The 18,815-nt window shown below is 40.7% G+C and overlaps 1 protein-coding gene across 4 annotated transcripts; it reads right to left on the reverse strand.

Moving 5' to 3' along the window:
* LOC8065386 (CST complex subunit CTC1) lies at positions 6,362 to 18,815 on the reverse strand. Of its 4 annotated transcripts, XM_021452353.1 has the most exons (16): positions 17,672 to 18,815; positions 17,462 to 17,580; positions 16,844 to 16,918; positions 16,648 to 16,726; positions 16,463 to 16,522; positions 15,702 to 15,779; positions 15,423 to 15,614; positions 14,765 to 14,869; positions 10,011 to 10,271; positions 9,585 to 9,920; positions 8,880 to 9,476; positions 8,708 to 8,796; positions 7,971 to 8,166; positions 7,721 to 7,811; positions 7,230 to 7,558; positions 6,362 to 6,809 (listed from the first exon to the last, which is right to left on the reverse strand). In XM_021452353.1, exons 1-16 carry the CDS (start codon positions 18,764 to 18,766, stop codon positions 6,648 to 6,650), a joined length of 3,864 nt encoding a protein of 1,287 aa, XP_021308028.1. In that variant the 5' UTR covers positions 18,767 to 18,815; the 3' UTR covers positions 6,362 to 6,647. The 4 variants fall into 4 exon arrangements, with proteins under 4 accessions (XP_021308028.1, XP_021308029.1, XP_021308031.1 ...); XM_021452354.1 differs by lacking the exon at positions 6,362 to 6,809 and having other exon boundaries at positions 7,176 to 7,558; XM_021452356.1 differs by lacking the exons at positions 6,362 to 6,809; positions 7,230 to 7,558; positions 7,721 to 7,811 and having other exon boundaries at positions 7,991 to 8,166; positions 8,930 to 9,476.

Here is an 18,815-nt window from a genome sequence, read left to right on the forward strand (position 1 = left end):
CCAGCAGATGAGGTTACCATCTTGCAATTCTTAGGGGTGCAAATGAGTGATGATTAGGTGCACCTCTAAACCTCTTTAGTTCAAATATTTATACTACTTTTCCAAAAAAAATTAAGAAGTAGTACAAATATTTGAACTAAAGAGGTTTGGAGGTGCACCTAAAGGTTACCCCTTTGCACCCTTAGCAATTATTGCGACTTAAATCCGAAATGTGATAATATTGACTACATGATATATATAGCTGAGGCACATTGGTCATTATAGTCTACTAACTGTACCATGGATACAAAAGTGTGCTGTGTGCTTTTGTGGTCCTCGCAATTCTGAGTTTGTCATATCTGATAGTTCAGTCACTATGGTGTGTCCAGACTCAGGTCAGCTGATCTTGATGGAACGTCCGGTGGAAACTACAATTTTCATGAAAATCCATGCAAATCACAGTAAAAAAATCGTCTAAATTCACCAAAAAAATCACACATGTAGTTGATATGATGATACATAACCTTGTAAAATATCTTGTCCAAACTCGAATTCGTTTGTGAGACATAAAAATAACAAATTTCTAACGGATACTGTGGACACACCTTTCTGGTTTGAAATTTGTTATTTTTATATCTCACAAATGAATTCGAATTTGGACAAAGATATTTTACAAGATTGTGTATAATCATATCATGTACATGTGTGATTTTTTGGTGAATTTAGAAAACCTTTTTGCCATGGTTTACATAGATTTTTACAAAAGTTGTAGTTTGCACTAGATATGTTTCCGATCTTGATACCCTCAGTTGATAGTGGTAGGATAGGAGCCAGCAAGCATGATCTAACTGCCAAAATTAACGTTGGGAAATAATGCAAGTAGAATATTTACATTGCGTTGCTTTTGGGAGCTTGGAACGTTGGATTCAGAAGGGCGAAATGCCCGCTCGTTCAGCAAATCAGCATCAACATCAAGAGGGTACATCGATAGGAGAGATCGAACAGCCACGTTGCAATGCAAATAAGCATCAACATCAATCAAAAGGATATGTATATCGCTAGTTCCCTGTCAGTATATTTCACTCGTTCACCATCAGTATATTTCTTACACGATGCGAACTCGTTCACCGTCAATATATTTCTTACACGTTGCTGAATATGGAGGAACAATCTGGGATCAACTTCAACAGAGATGAGCAATTGAGCACCCAGAGACCAGTCTCTATCATCCCTACTTTTGGCAAGTTCTCCTGATTCACGATATAAACATGAGGTCATGTTATAGCTTGCTTGTATGATTCGGCGTCCCCATCCCCAAAACAACATAATCACCCAATTTGATCAAATATACCAAAAAAAAGAAAAAAGTGTAAGTAATAGGAGCATAATTATGCCTCTAGGCTATATTGACTTTACATTGGCCAGAATTAACAACTAAAAACAATCTCAGTGAAGGCTCATCGTGAATTTGTGACATGACTCCAGTATAACCCTAAAAGCATATTCACATTTTTTTTTGACAATTGCAAAGAAATTTATTACCCGCAGCAAGAAGCTGCTAAGATGGTTACAAAGTTTAGGTCTACCTGGAGTAGAGCCTGAAACAGAGTACAAATGGGGCCACAAAGAGGCCTGGTACAGTTACAGTTTTGAAATATAAGCAATGAGCTACGGGCCTGTTTTGCTAAAGTATCAGCTGTAGAATTTTGATTTCGGTTGATCTTGAAGAGTTGAGTTTGAAGTGTGGTTGCAGCATTGATGAAAACCTGTGTAAACGGTTTGATTCTCCACTGGGGCGGGTTTTGGTGGTTGTCCTGATGGAGGAAATGCACCAGTTGCTGGGAATCTGAAAGAAAGCTGCAATATGGAATTTGAAGAGCCTGGACAATAGATGCTCCAAGAGCTAGGGCTGCAGCCTCAGCCATGAGAACGGAGTGGCAGCGCTGAAGTTTAGCTTGTACATAGATGGATTGAGGCGGTTGTACCTGAAAATTTAGGATAAAAATGCCTAGACCAGCATTGTTAGTGTATATATTTTGATCGCCAGGGGTTGCTGCTGCATCAACATAACATCTTGAACCCTGAAGGTTTGCTGGGAGGGGGCAGTAGTGCATTGTTGGCTGTTGTAGGTTTGCCTGCAAAACTGAAAGTTGATTACCTTGGTTTTGAGCAAAATGAGATGATGTCTGGGGTGGATTTTGCTCATTTTGGGTCATGTAGGCTCGGATGGCTTGATGAACTTGAGGTGGTGTCCAATCCTTTCTGTTGAAGTGGTAGTCATTCCTTGCTTTCCAAATGAACCAGAGAGTATAAAGAATTTTGCTTAATAAAGCTTCAGGAGTGTTATCATTAACAATAAGGTTTAGCGTTGATTGAACACCATCAATTTTAGGGGGAAAATTAGCTGTGTTGTTGGAAGGGTTGGCTGTGAGCCATACCTGACGTGGGAGGGTACATTGGAAGAACATATGGTAATCATTTTCAATCATGTTGCATCTGTCACATGTGTTATTACCTGGGGATGAAAATTTGGTTGCTCTGTCAGCTGTGGCTAAGGCTCTTCTTATGAGTCTCCAGGTGAAGGTTTTTATAATAGGAGGGATACTTTTGCATTTCCAGACCCTGCATAGAATTGTGTTAACCTGAGGAGTGATGCTTCTTGTACCTGTGGCAAGAATATGCAGAGTATTGTTATTAGAGAGATGTTTATAAATAGCTTTAACAGTTCCTAATCCATCTTTGGTAGGAGTCCATCTTAGGATGTCACTGTCAGTACTGTCAACCGTAGGAGTATTTATGATGTGGCCAATAGCTTGATTGTCAAAAGTGGTAGTAAGAAGAGGTAAGTTCCAATTACGAGTGCCTGGGTACCATAGTTGATTTACAGTGCATAGAAGAGGTAGAGTTGTGACTGGGATAAGCAGGTGGTCATGGATGGACTTCCAGATTTCACACCAGGGGGCCGACCAAATAGAGCTGTTGCCTTGATGTAGTTGAAGCTGCACACTTTCCGAGAGCTCCTGTTTGACCTGCAGAATTGAAGACCAGAAAGCGGACTTGGGAACATTGTTAGTGGCCTTCCAGAAAGAGGAAGTGGGATAATACTTTGCTTTGATGATTTGTTGTAAGAAGGGGTTTTTATTAGATGCCAGAGTGTAAGCTGTGTGCATAATCAGGCTTTTATTAACAAGATGAAGATCTCTTATGCCTAAACCTCTATTTTGACGAGATTGACAGATATCTTCCCAAGACCTGAAGTGGATAGGGTTAGTTGCATTCTCCTCCTGGATTCCTGCCCACCAAAATCTTTTAATGATGGTTGTTAGTTCAGCAATAAAGGTTTTGGAGAAGAGGATGGTGGACATATAATAAACAGGAATGGCAGAGAGAACAGATTGAATATAGGTGAGCCTGCCGGCATGATTTAATTTGTTTGCTTTAACAGTGGTGAATTTAGCATGAAATTTGTTCTTGATAAAAGCATATGCTTTGTTCCTGTCTTTATAATTAAAAATCATGGGGTGCCCTAGGTGAATGGTATTTGGGTTTAGATCAGGAACTGGGAAAATTGATTTAATTTGATTGCGTACCTGATTAGGAACATTCTTACTGAATAAAATGGATGACTTGTTGAGGTTGGGGGTCTGACCTGATTGTTCACAGAAATCATACAGAGCTGAGTGAATTGTCTGAGCTTCCTGTAAGCTGGCGTTTCCACAAATGATTAAGTCATGTGCAAAAAGGAGAGAGTGGATTGGGGGGCAGCCATGCCCCAAGGAAATACCTGCAAGTCTAGAATTCTGCAGGAGGCATTGGAGAGAGATTGAAAGTTCATTAATAGCTACCACAAAAAGATAAGGGGAAAGAGGACAGCCTTGCCTTATTCCTCTGGTGACCGAGAAACCTGCAGAGGGCTCACCATTGACCAACACAGAAAGAGTTGTTGTGGAGATACATTGATAGATGAGATTTATAAAAGGGGCAGGAAGATTTAGTCTTGTCAGAGCAGCCACTGTGAAGTCCCATCTTAACCTGTCAAAAGCCTTAGCAAGGTCTATCTTGAGAAGAAAAGCTTGGTTAGTCCAGGATTTTAAATTGAAAGAGTGAATAATTTCCTGAACAATGATAATATTAGTGTAAATATGTCTGTCCTGAATGAAAGCCGATTGAGAATAGTGTATATTGTGTGGGAGATGATGTTTGAGTCTTTCCGCCAGAGTTTTGGAAATAATTTTATAGGCAACATTGCAGAGACTAATTGGTCTGTAATCTTGAGGAATAGTAGGTTGAGGCCTTTTAGGGATGAGAACTAAGAAGGTTTGGTTAATCTCAGGGTGCATGAAAGCTTCAGTGTAAAACTTTGTTACCAGGTTAAGGAGGTCAGGAGCTATCCAGGTCCAGGCTGATTTGTAGAACGCTGCATTGAGTCCATCCGGGCCCGGGGATGCGTTACTTCTCATAGTTTTAATTATGTCATGAATTTCCTGCAAGGTAGGGATAGAATTGGTGAAAGCAAGATCTGAAGTATTAATGTGCGGTTGATAAGCTGTAGAGGCCGAAGTTAAGATTTGAGTCGTAGCATTGTTAGAAGGATGGGGATGAACGTTATTATTAGCATGAGCTTGACCTGCATGATCCTGCGCAGAGACATTGTTGACAGCAAAAATATCGTGAAAGTAATTTAGCAAAGTGGATTGAATCTGATGTTGAGTAGTAGAAGGGGAACCATCAGGATTAAGTAAGAAAGTAATTCTATCTTTTCTTACTCTTTTGATTATGGCTTGATGAAAAAAGGCAGTATTACGATCACCATGATTGGCCCAGTCCTTTTTTGCTCTCTGCAAGTGGAACTGTTCATCCTTGTGAAGAAGTTGCTGGTGCTGCCGGGAGAGCGGCAGGTTGTGGTCTTGGAGGGTAGGGTGCAGAGCTTGAGCATTAAGAAGTTGACTTTCAATGTTAGTAATGAGATCATCCAAACGGGGCTTTTTCCTACGCCACTTTTTGAGATCTATAGCGAGGTATTTGGTTTTTTGATGAAAAGATCTTTGACTGGATTTAATCCAGCTTGATCTTGCGGTGGAATCAAAATCATCTTCTAAAAGCCACCAATTCTCGAAACGGAAAGGTTTGATCGTAACATGCCTATTAGAATCAAGGACGGTCAGGATGGGGGCATGGTCACTGCGAAGCATAGGGAGATGGTAGACAGTGGTTCTAGGGTATTTCGTACACCACTCAGCATTAGCTAGGCATCTATCTAGGCGCTGAAACGTAGGAGTAGAAGTGAAACGTTTATTACACCAAGTGTAAGCCGGACCACTATAACCAAGATCAATAAAACCGCAACGATTGATAGCATCTCTAAATAAATTCATACGACGAACATCAGCTCTACCTGGACCATGTTTTTCATAAGGATGCAAAATCTCATTCATATCTCCCATACAAAAGATAGGCAAGCTCGGATTGTTATGAACAAACGAGTAGACATGCATCCAAATAGTATCTAGTAGACGGTGATAGGGGTCACCGTAGATACAAACTAAGCTAAAGTTCTGATTATCTAGTTTATTATTACACACAGCCAAAATAAAGTTATCAGAGTGGTCGACAACAGTGATAGTAACATCCTGCTTCCAGAGGAGCCAAAGGCCACCGGAGTGGCCTAGAGCAGGGACTACAAAAGCGTTAGCAACATTGAACCTGTTAATAATGGAAAGTCTAGAAATAGAAGAGTTTTTTGTTTCAGAAATAAAACATACCTGTGTTCTTGTGGAGGATAGCAGACGGGCGAGGTGCAGCATTTTAGAACTGCGCAGGGATCCGCCCGACCCCTGGCAGTTCCAAGTCAGGAGATTCATGGCTGACCCGACGCCCCGCGGGACGTCGTCTGTTGAAGCTGTTGACGAGTAGAGTGACCCCCACCATGACCACGTCCACCACCATTGCCAGTGGTATCCGGATCTGGAGTGTCGGTGTGGTGGTGGAGATGAGGCTGAAGACCATCACCGCTATCGTCCACCACCATTGCCAGTGGTATCCGTATCTGGAGTGTCGGTGTGGTGGTGGAGATGAGGCTGAAGACCATCACCGCTATCCGATAGCAGTGATGGTCTTCAGCCTCATCTCCACCACCACACCGACACTCCAGATACGGATACCACTGGCAATGGTGGTGGACGTGGTCATGGTGGGGGTCGCTCTACTCGTCAACAGCTTCAACAGACGACGTCCCGCGGGGCGTCGGGTCAGCCATGAATCTCCTGACTTGGAACTGCCAGGGGTCGGGCGGATCCCTGCGCAGTTCTAAAATGCTGCACCTCGCCCGTCTGCTATCCTACACAAGAACACAGGTATGTTTTATTTCTGAAACAAAAAACTCTTCTATTTCTAGACTTTCCATTATTAACAGGTTCAATGTTGCTAACGCATTTGAATTACTGCCAGCAGACTAGAAAAGGATCGCCTGCCAAGAGCACTTAATGCTGAAGTGCTTAAAATGATGATGCGGCACCCTCTAATTAGAAAGTTCCTACTGTCCCCTAGTGTGAAACACGTTTTCTGTTTCCAAAAATCTCAGCAAAATGGCCGTACAATCTGGACAATCCATCCTTTTCTGGATGCTGTGTACTAAATCATCCAGAATGTGCAGTGCTGGCTGAACAACACTAGCTGTTTTCCAAAATATCACAAAGTCTGCGAGCTTCTTCCAAAGGATCTACTGGGAAAACTTCTTCTATCCAAAGCATCCGCATGTTCTGTATTGGAGCAGGGAGCTCCACATTGAACCCATTTATATCATCTGGGTTTAGAGCTGATGTGACAACATTCTGCAAAAATGTTGAGTTCATCAAATAGCATACATTTAAGAAAATTCAAGTATATTACTGATAAGCATAAGGCCTGACCAACCAGTGCAGCAATTTTCTAGTCATTATGAAACTAGAAAACACATAAAGAAAAGGAAAATTGGTGCATATCTCATGAGACAAATCAAATCACTGTAGAAATGAACTGCAAATCACCTGACTAATGACACAAATAGCAAATATTTTTGTTACAGACTTTCAAAAAAAAATAATTTTGTTACAGATCAATTCAAAGGCTGGGAGAATAATGTCAAGTTTTTCTATCTAATATAACTGTACGGTATTAATATAAAAATATTTTATTAGCTCCAATGATATATGTCCTAGATATTTGATCCAAACTCAAACATGCTTTGACAACCAATGTATAGATAAACTCACCAGAGATCCCTTCCAACAAGCATTAAGGACAATAAATTTCAGAAGTTTGTCTTCCAAGCGACTTAAGACTTTGTCCGAATCAGAAGATGCATCCAAATCTCGGCAAGAGAAATCAGGAGGAATTCCACAATTCTTTACGGTAACGCTTGTGTGCTTATTCAACATTTTTTTAAGGCAGCATCCAATAGTATATTGTAAGTTTGTGCTGTTTTCTCCTTTTGAAAGCTTCAAATTAATAGAAGCATCCAGATGTGCAATTTCCTGCAGTCTAAGCAATAATTCTGCCCTAGCATCATCAGCCCAGCCACAGCACAGGGATGATCCATCATCTGCAAAAAGCATAGGTAATATAAATGATTAATAAATACATGTGCACTATGCAAATTAGAATTGTAGTACATCCCTGTGTATCATTGGAACTATTTCGAATTTGGGTATGATGTATACTATTCTGTAGCTTAAACAGAAAAAAAAAATACTGCATATCTTACCAAGAATAAAACCAGCTAGCCGAACTTTTACATTTGGAGTTTCACCATGATTAGTCGATTTGTTCAATACCAGCACAAGAACAGTTGCTATCTGGAAGAAAGATGATATCAGATGAGAAATTCAAAATGAGTACAGCAAAAGATAAAACTGAGCTAGCAACCAAAGAATACGTCTGAGTGTCTGGCCAACAGGACCCTGAATGATTCAAATGTAACATGTAGAGTGAACTTTGAGCAGAAAGCAACCTACCCTGCAGTGAAATTGCATGGGTCTACTGTCTGTAAAGTACTTCTGATGAAAGAACAAGCACGGTGAAGCTGTGCTAAGTGAACCATCTTTTAACCAATTAGACTTTGGTGACGAAATAACACTTTGTTCAGTAAAGTTAGCATGGCTGATGGAGCTAACCTCAATGTATGTCTCGGAGGTTAACCATAATCCATGCCTAGAGCCAGAAAACAGAGAATATAAGAAATAAGCAGATAGATAATGCAATTGCATATTTAGAAGTAAAAATGCACCTTGAAGTTCAGCTTTAAACATTAAACGTGACATTATGTAAAAAGAATGTAATCCCAAGCAATTAGTACAGTGAGTTACTGTAATTTGTAAGGATTGACAAAAGTAGACTCATAAAAATTAGGATGCAACTAGTTAATTGACGTGTTTATCCATGTGAGTATAACATGTAAGTGGGGCTCACTAGTACTCACCCTCACTTAAACTGCATAATTTACCTCTACAAATAAATATATAACTATTGGTTAGCTAATCAGTTTGCTCAACTCGTTCTATTCAGTGTACCACCAAACTACCATTTTTTACAAAGCAAGCAACAAGGGTAGACATCAGGTTCCAAGTCAGATCAAGGTAAAAGCTACAATGCTGCATATGGGTAAATAAATAGGGGTCTTTTGCTGCAAGGATCCTAACAGAACAATGGAAGAAACAATTAAAGAAAACCAGAAGAAAGGGAAGGAGCAAACTGTTTCAAACGGATGCGGTGGAATGTCGCTGTTGCCCCTGGTCCTATGCCAACAGTAGAATGTTTGTTTGAGTATCCCCGGATACATACCTGCAAAGGATTGCCATGAAATGGAATATTAACAAACTAACAACTACGCACTTAATAAAAAAAAATGCAACCTGGTTATTTACCGCATGATTATTATCAGCAATATGGATACATAGACTGTACTTCTCATTACCAGGAACGCATCTTTCCCACTTACAGACAAGTGGATGTATATTTTCTATTTTTCCCTGTACTGATAAATCTCCATGACCCACTTCTTTAGTTTTGAAGTTAGCAGACACAGAAGCAACTTTAGGCATCATAATATCAACACATGATGACACACTTAAAACTTCACTGGAGGAAGCACACAGCCCATTCAATACATGACATATGGTGTTATATTCTTCCATCTTTTTGCTTAGTGCCTCACAAGAAAAATCCAAATGGAAATAAGAATTACGGTAAAAGTCATTCCAAGGCTGAACCAATCTTAGCTCATCATGGATGATATTTCTGGAAAATAGCTCATCCATCTTCACTGAAGTACCTCCAATAGACTGATCCCCAATTGACCCCTTCATGTTTATAGTACCATCAATGGTAATGGCAAAGCTCCAAAGTCTATCTTGAGAATCTATCGAGACTTTACCACCTCGCACACATCCGCAACTTCCCATGGTGCAACTAAAACTTCCACTGGGACATTGGAGAATATAGGAACCATTGATTCGCGGAAACTGCATATTGATGCGGTTATGTAGAATTTAGAGATACTAGCTATAGAAACACAGCTAAATGTGGAGGTGGCAATGAAATAATGAGAAAATAGACTTCTTCATCAATACCTGATATTTCATAAAACTTCCCATCTTGAACTCCAACAAAATCCTTGATGAGTATTCTCTTCTTTGTACAATAGGTTCATTTAGAACAGTACCTTCTGATCCAGAGGAATAGGTAGACACCAGAGTACCACAAAGTTTGGTGCTGCCAAAGCTTAGCGAACATGGAATAATACATGATTTTGCCACAGAGGCTTCAGAATTACCTAGTAAAGTAGAGTGTGACATTATAAAGCCCTCAGCATGCTCAAGAAATTCATCTTGCCCAATAAACCTCAAAACGTATGGAAGTATTACAGCTTCAGCATACAGGGACCCTGACATGTTTTGACACTGAATCTGAAATGGCAAATCAAAAACACAGACACTATTTAGGACCATGATTATGCTAAAAATCTCAAGATTATTGACACATGAAAAACGACTCACGTTGCTGTTCACAGGAAATACGTGGGACAATTTCAGCAGGTGAAACAACCTGGCCCTAGAATAAATATAAGAAGGAATACTCAAGGGAGGGCCAATATGAATTAATTCCCTCCATTGAACTATAACATAAATATTGAGGTGCTGCAATCTTTTTTTGTAAGGAAGCTTCTGAAACACAGCTTTACAGGACAGGGGATCAGCAACATCATAATGATCTACGTAAGCCACTGGGCCTTCAAGGGCTAGTTTGTAATTGACGATCTGAAAGGCAAAATGGAAACAAGAAAACAAAGTTTAATATATACAGCCAAAAGATAAAATGGCAACTTTACTGTTCTGTGAATTTTGTTCAGAGTACAGCAGGAGATAATCTAAGTATACCAAAATCACGGCTTATTGTGAAAGAAAACAGAAAGTGCGATTGTATTAGAAGTGAAAATCAGAAAAACAACTCAATATCTTCTTGTCAAATAGAAGATCTAAAAACAAACAAGGAAATGAAAAAGATCAAAACAACTACACAAAAGCTTCTAGCCATTGCTTTAATAACTGGGAACTGCTTATTTCTTGGCTCGATGGTTAACCAGAGCAAATTCCTTAAAAATAGATTTGCACTGCTGGGTTCTCAGCTTAACTCCCCTGAAGAAGTCATTTCTTGAAGCCCAAAATACCCCATTACATGAGAATGATGATTTCCATGTAGAATGGAACTCCCAACTGCCTTTTGAAACTCTCCGATTCATAGGAGGGGAGATCCATATTTTTTCTCTTCTGAGAATATTCTAATACTGAACCTATCTTTTAGGTAGGAGGAGCCAAAAGACTTTGTATTTGTGTTGACAGGACTTCGAAACTCCAAAGCCACTTAAAACTGGATGCATCTCAGAATGTCCAATTAAAGATTTCTATGGCCGGGCTGATGTGTAAAGATAAGAACCAAAAGTGCGTGTCCACTAAACAGTTTCATATGCTCGGCTTATTCCCTCTAACTCTAGTTTCAGAGCTTGTAGCTGGGCATACGCTTGTCTTTAGCAAAAAAGTGAAGTTTCAGATAAGTCTGATAAGTGAGTCTTCCTTTCCATAGATCTCAAAGTAAACAGATTTTACAATCTTCAATGATTACTGTTGCAATTCCCTTATAGGTGTCGAGAAGCTTCAAAATGTCCCTACACCAAATTGCTAAAATGAACCCTTATTTATGACTCAACTTACTGCTTCAGTAATTTCCCCCCAAACTCATTCAATCCATGGGTTATCTTATTGAAGAATTTTTGCAAACTTTTTCATCAACAAAACATCATTTGGTGTCCTCAAGTTTATAACCACTAAACCACCTTCATCCCTGGGCTTGCAAAAACCATGAATCAAGTAGCTTTTGGTGGATTTTTAGCATTTACATGCCCCCGCCCCTCCATAAGTAATGCTTCCTAAACTTATCTGCACGTTCCATCACTGTAGAGTGTTCTGAATGTGCACACGAAGAAGGTTGGGAGAGAGGCAAAGATTGAGTTAGTTAACTGCAGCCAAACTGCCTGTTAAAGATAAATGGATGTAATTGTAAGTCTTCTCTCACATCTAGTGACCAATTGCAAGAAATCTTCAATTTTTGGCTTTTTATTCCCAAAGGAAGTCCCAAATATATGAAAGGTATAGTGCCTTTGGAGCAAGCAGAAGATTTTGCAAGGATATCAAATTTGGCAGCCTCCACATTTATTGGAAGCATTACTGACTTTGAGTAATTTACTTTGGATCCTGAAGAGTCAGCAAAAAGTGTTGAGCAAGGCTTCCAAGATAAAAAAAAAAACGTCAACTACACCCTTCAATGATTATGTGTATCGTCAGCGTACCGAATGATGGGAAATTCTGCATTTGAGTAGACTGGCATTGGGAGATTTAAGAATCCTTGATTCTTTGCTTTATTCATGGTTGTTTGGAGCAAGTCAGTAGCTTACACAAGAGGGGAAAGAGTGGGTATCCTTGCTTCACACCTAGCAATGAAAAGTTTTTCTGGTTACACTATTTGATAGCATTGTAGAAGTTCCTGAGTTGAAAATTGCTGACATCCAGGAGCAGCAAAAATCCCCTAATCCTGATACCTCATTATTCTCATCATAGCTTCATGTTCAATCTTGTCAAAAGCTTTTTCAAAGTCTACCTTCAGGATAACCAATTCCTTTTCGGATTGGTGGCGAACAGGTCTGTAACCTAGTGGTCACAGGAGCCTTAGTAACACCTCCCCTGTGGGAGTGAATTTAAACAGGCTCGGGGTAAAAAACACCCCTCTTCAGTTGTGTCCTGGCCATGTGTCCTGGGTGTTTTGTGGCACATCCAGAGCAGCCGGCCTTAGGGGTGTTGATCAGCCTGTATGCAAGAAGCTGCTTCTTAATGCAATGCTGCAGGGGTGGTCTTCCCCCAGCAGGTCAGGTTTTTTGGATTGATGGAATAAGTGTAAATACTCAGACGACCAATTGAGGTGATCTTGAATTGTCCTTGATTTAAAGAACCCATATTGGTTTTTATGTATAAGGGTTATGGTCAGCTTCTGCAATCTGTTTGCCAAATTTTTTTTATGAGAATAATTGAACAATTGAGAAGGGAGATAAGCCTGAGATCAGCTACTCTTGTTGGACCATCCTTATTGGGAACTTGAGACTTCCCTAGTAAATTGAGAGCTGTTAATCTCTACTAGTACTACATGAAGCTAACAAAAGCATATAAGTCAGGCACTGTTAGAACTGTAACAGCAACACACCATTGTTCTGCACATTGCGTCATTACGTTGCTTTAAAAACCCTTAATTAGGATAAGTATGCTGCAATCCAACATATGGAATTAGTAGCTGGTAATGCCAATAGAATCAATAATCTGCAGATACATATATCTCAGCACATTTCTACAGAACAGAAATCTGTCAGCAGTCCACACAAGATTGTGCAGCAAGGGAGTAAGCCCTGGAGGAACCGATGTTTTCAGATCGTCCAATTAATCGCGATTAGTCATCCTGGTCGGTCCCAAATGTTCGATTAGGAGGTCCGACTCGACCAGCTCGACCAGAAAGCTGGTCGTCTGATTAGTCGACGACTAATCGCGATTAGTCGTCCAACCAGGACATGGACGACCAGTTTGGTTACTCTGTTTTTGGGCCTGTTTAACCAAGACATGGGCTTTGGTTATGTAATATGCTGGCTGTGTGGCTGCTATGGTCTGCTAAATGTTAGTTATTTGCTATTGCAACAGTGCTGCTGTTAAGTTGTGTCAAGATCAAGACTGCATTAGTGTTGCTTCTTGCTAATTATGGTATTCCAGGCTTCCAGCAGAAAGTCAGCAAAGAAATGGAGTTTGGGACATGAATATGGACCTCTGGACAGTGCAGAAAAGAGAGGAAAACAACTCCCACAAATAAGTCACCAGCTAAAGACTAATGCAGTCTTGATGCTTCCTTTATTGTGTATAATATAGTATATAGAGAGAGAGGTATGTTATGCCGCCGAGCCTTGCTTCGGAGAAGATAGGGAGGGGAGTGCGGGGCACGACAGCGGAGCCGATCCCGGCGAGCTGGTGCCGTGATCGAAGCTTGGCGTGGCTAGGGGAGCTGTAGATAGGGATGAAAACGGTACGAATATTTTCCGACCGTATTCGAGACCGAATTCGTTTAGAGAGGTTCAGATTTGTCCGTATTCGAATCCGAATGTTTAACATCCGATACCGTATCCGTATCCGAATACTTAAATCGTATATTTATGATGTCGACATCCAATCATATCTTATCCGACATGATTGACATTATCCGTATTCGAATCCGAATCCGATCAGAAATATGAAAACAAATATGATATCAGTGATATCCGTCCGTATCCGATCCGTTTTCATCCCTAGCTGTAGATGAGTCTGGCGCCGGGCGCCCAAGGGTGATTATAAGAATCACAATCCCAGGCTAATTCTTTATTGATACGATAGGGTGGCCTTTTAAAGGCAATTACAAACTGACTCTTGCTAAAAATATGGAATAGGTAACAACCCCTAAGATTTACCTACCAAAACTGAACCACCCAAGACCTCAGTTGCCAGGTTCACCTGGTGTTCGCGGTCACCACGCCGTGGCCGTGCGGGACTAGCTGGGCCACGTGCAACTAGCCACTGGCGGCACGTGACCTCCTCTGGTAGGTATTCCCCACCATAACAAGGTATATATATAGGCATATGTCCTGATATACATGGACGACCAGATGGACGACCAGGGTCGATTAATCGACTTGGTCGACGATTAATCACGATTAATTGTCTGGTCGGTCCCAGGTTGACCAGGTTCGACCCCGCTGACCTGAAAACATTGGGAGGAACTACCTCTTCTGTGTCCGTTGAGGAGACAAAACAGCTGCTACCACTATGGCACTAGCTGGATTATACCCAACCTCATAGTGCCAGTTGATCATAGATTTAGGGCGACACAACATCCACCTCTGCCGGATTTCTTAAACAACCATTCAAAGGTCTTTATTCTGATGTCAAAGTGATTAAGTGAAAATCATTAACTTTACAACAAGGCAGGCAAGGCAATTGAGTAACAAAGTTACAATAATAAGATGCATCACATATTCACAACATAGCCTTCTAGTCCCAAGCAAATTGGGTAGGCTAATGCATCACGTATTCAAGTAGAAATATTTCATAGTAAACTTTTTTTTGAGACGATATATTTCATAGTAAACTTTTTTCTAGAGACGAAATATTTCATAGTAAACTACGGTTATTACCTCATAAATGCCATACAAGCTCTCATTAGGTGGAAGATCAGGTATAAAAATATCTATACATCCAGTAGAATCAACCAGCTGCAGTCTCCCTGACAGTGGAGAAGTCTGTATGCAGAAAGGACACAGGCATTTCAAAATGTATCCTAATACCGAGTCTTAAAAATTAGGTCATGAAGTAAAATCACCTATGCGGCTATGCAGCAAATTCATTCACTAGTCTGCACAACCAACATGCAAATGAACTATTTCCAAAAACCTCCATGTACTACTAAAATGTTAACAGTTGTCAAAATCTGTGCGTTCAAAGTTGTCACATTAATTGGCCTAATCTATTTACTTGAACTGTCTACATGCAAACTATATTCAATACTAAACCTGTGAAAATACAGCCTCTGGATACAATAATAGATGAACTAGGGCTATACATGTTGAGTTCCAAGGTAAATGTCCCATCAGAGAATTCAGAAATGAACAAAAACAAATTTTAATAACAAGGATAAATATTCTAGCTATTAAAAAATCAGTGAAAGGAAAACTCAGGGTTCAAAAATCTCACAAAATATTCGAGGTATCACAATTCTAGTATCCTATGACTTGATAAAAAAATTAAAATAAATATCATTACTTTGAGGTAGATAACGCAAGAATTAGAAATAACCTTGATGCTTCCTACTAAAACAAAACTCAGATCTTCACTCGAAATTAATCTTCTGGTACTGCTGGTATAGGAAAAGCCATCACATAAGAAACCCTGGCTCTTGCCCACTTCTTCAGAACCATTCCACAATTTAAGCATCGATGATATCCACAACGATTCACTCTCAAAGAGTAGATTAGAGAATGGTATGGCCTAGTGAAGTCAATACTGAATTAGTAATGAGGATAAACCAAACTAGTTTCAAGTAAACAATTAAAGAAGATAGTAAGATAACAGTACCAATTTGCAACCCTCGAGTTTAGATCCAAGGCTTAAGCTACCACAATTATGTCTACAGAATTTCATTATTAAACTTTCCTGCACAACCAAGTTCAAGCTAATTAATTCACAAGGAAAAGAGGTGGGACAAGAACAATAGAAAGGGCTAATACAACAAGCACCACTAACATTAAACACTGTTGGTATTTGGTGAAGTTGGAAAAACTATAAACAGAAATTGTAAGTGTCTACGTGCAGTACTTTAACTTCCAGCAAAAAAAAATTGTCCATGGACATGCCTCGTTCAAAAACATACCATATGTTCCCCTGCCAGTTCGAGTAAAAAAAAATTATATCAAATAAAGATTTTTTTGATATAAGTAACTTTCATAAAGAACCCTGTCCCTGAGGTGTGCCACAAGATATCAGAATTTTAGTGCCTCATATCAGTTTATGGGGGAAGTAATAAAAATATCAAAAGAAGAAACAAGTAAACAAGCATATATTGGCTCTGCTCAAAAAAGAAAATCTAACCATATGACACGCTCTCCTAAATTACACTTTAACCATTTATTTATTTTATATTATATTGTTTATGCTTATAAATGTATGATATTTGGATAGTACATTTCATTATAAATCTAAACATATCAAATTTGTATTATAATAGTTAACAAATGTTGGCAAAATTATTGGTCAAAGATTTAAAGTTTGAATTTTGATATGTGCCTGCACCTTATAAAAGAATATGGAGGGAGTAGGTATACTACTAATAAACTTGCCTGAGGTTGGCACTTTGACGGGAGAATTTTAGTAGCATAAGCATGAACCACTCCTTGCTTCTGTTGGTACCTTACAATACAAGAGTTTTAATTCAGTAAATTAGCTGCAGTTACAGTGGAGTGACAGTAAATAATTAAACAGTCTATAAACTGTTCCAATGATGAAATATAAACTAGAAACATACATTTTGTGAGCCCAAAATCTCTTTATCAGAAAATAATTTAGTGAACTTCTGTTTAAAACATGATATCAGGAGTAACATCCTGCAATTGAAATGGAGAAAACAATGAGCACACCTTGTGACAGAAACTTGTTTATTTTGTCAATCATTTATCATGGTAAGTATATTTCATAGAAGTTAAAACATAAAAAGTTCAAACCAAAATCGAGCAGGCATCTCCAATGAGTCAACAAATGTTCCCAAGAGGCCCTTGTTCTCTGCCTTCAAATGATTTCTGCACCAAGAGTAGAAGTTGTTTTATGATAACTGTAATACTCCCTCCGTCCAGTTTGTAAAAGGTGTGCTTTGATAAACATGTTAGACAGGGCCATGTTATGGGCCTTAGGCCTTATTAGCTTCAGCCATATGGGCTCATGTCCAGCCAGCCTTATCTCTGTATAGAGGTCGCCTAGGGCTGCGAAGTTGTATTTTTGTACTCCTGAGTTGTATTAGGCAAGGATACTGGAGGTTGGTTGTGTTTCCATAAGCCACCCCTATCCTCACCTATATATGTACATGTTCTTGTCCTTCAATAATCAATCTATAGTTCCCCAACTTACAAAACGATTAGTTAAATTATATGCATGTTTCGTCTATAAAATTTTTATCAGTATATTTGTATTTCAAAATGCATTTTATTATTATGTTTATTTTGTAGCAACTGATAATATATCAAAACAAAACCAACTCCTTTTGAAGACGTCATCAAAAGTATATCCTACATTGATGGACAGAGGGAGTAGTATGTAGTGACATGGAAATATAGTTCCTGTCTTACTTGGAGTCCACCAAGGAGAAATAATTTACAGTAATGCAGGTTTTACAGCATGTTGCAAGTAGAACAATCCGTGTCCAAGCAAAATTCAGACACGTTGCTCGAAAGTTCTTTATAGAGACCTACAAAGAAGTAGGATAGATAAGTGGCACCTTATGATGGAAAAATGTAAGGCTGAAAATTTGAAAGTGAAAGTGACAATTTGAAACATACAATGGCACCAACTCGAAGGGAATGTGGTGGTGTAAGCTGCTGATCATCAATCAGCAGCCATGCAGTGTCATCCAGCTCGACCACCAGACCCTGAGAATAAATTCCAGTGATAACCCCAGCATACTCCCCACCGCACTTCTCAGGGAAGCTATCCAATGGCAGACTGCCCCTATAGGATGGGCACCATGCTACGGCTGTCTTTGCAGATGACACCAACATTATGAGTGAGGCTTTGTCCCCAACAGAAACCATTTTTTTCTTTAACCCAGAAACGTACACCAGCCTCCCCACAAGCCACACTAGAACCGGCCGCCACATGCTCGACGCATCCAAAAAGTAGACAAATTTCATCGTCTCGAACTTGTGACTCTGGGCATCTTTGGGCGGTGTCGCCCTGCAGCAGCTGCGACACCCGCAACACAAAATCTCCGCCAGAAACCCGACTGGATTTCTGCTTCCTGCATCAGCCTTGGCAAGCGGCATACTGAACACCACGCTGACGGACCTGACCAAACCAAATGTGCATCCGCGGGTGGCCAAGTCGGGCTCTTGATCGGGGAAATGGAACGGGACCGTCGCCAGGAAGCTACGTTTCGGAGCAGGAGCATGCTCCTCCTCCTCCTCCGCGAGGCGCCAGCGGACCACTTCGAGCACGCCCGGGGCGGCGTGGAGGCGCACTGAGGGGAGGTAGTTCCACGCGAGGATGAGTATCTCGCGGCCCAGCGCGGCGGGGTCGAAGTCGACGATGCAGCAGCAGACGGAGGCGGCCGCGGTGGCCGGGGAGACGGAAGTGGGGGATGGGTCGGAGAAGGAGAAGCAGTTACTGCGGCAGGAAGCCGGGGAGGATGCGGAGGGGAGGGAGAGCGTGCCGGAGAGGAGCACGGGGTGGGATATCGGCGCGAACGGGACCGTGCCGGTGCTCCAGGTTGGGGGTGGAGCGGAGAGTTTGTGCCTTTTACGGGGCCGGGAGGTGGAGCTGGAGGTGGAGGTGGGAACGGAGGGGCAAATGAGGGAGGAGACGCCGGTAGTGGGGCGGCGGAGCTGGAGGAGGTCGGCCACGGTGAAACGCGGCGGGGCGGGCGCCGAGGCCTCCATGGCTAGGGATTTGGTGGGGTTTGGGGTTTGGGAATTTTGGGAGGGGAAG

This window comes from Sorghum bicolor, chromosome 2, assembly GCF_000003195.3.
Source record: "Sorghum bicolor cultivar BTx623 chromosome 2, Sorghum_bicolor_NCBIv3, whole genome shotgun sequence".
NCBI classification, from domain to species: Eukaryota; Viridiplantae; Streptophyta; class Magnoliopsida; order Poales; family Poaceae; genus Sorghum; species Sorghum bicolor.

Coding starts and splice junctions, on each gene's coding strand:
- LOC8065386 (XM_021452353.1), bottom strand. CDS start 18,766: ATGGAGGCCTCGGCGCCCGCCCCGCCGCGTTTCACCGTGGCCGACCTC. Junction 17,581..17,671: donor CCCTTCGAGTTGGTGCCATT/GTATGTTTCAAA, acceptor ACTTCTTTGTAG/GTCTCTATAAAGAACTTTCG. Junction 15,780..16,462: donor CGTCAAAGTGCCAACCTCAG/GCAAGTTTATTA, acceptor TTGGTTGTGCAG/GAAAGTTTAATAATGAAATT.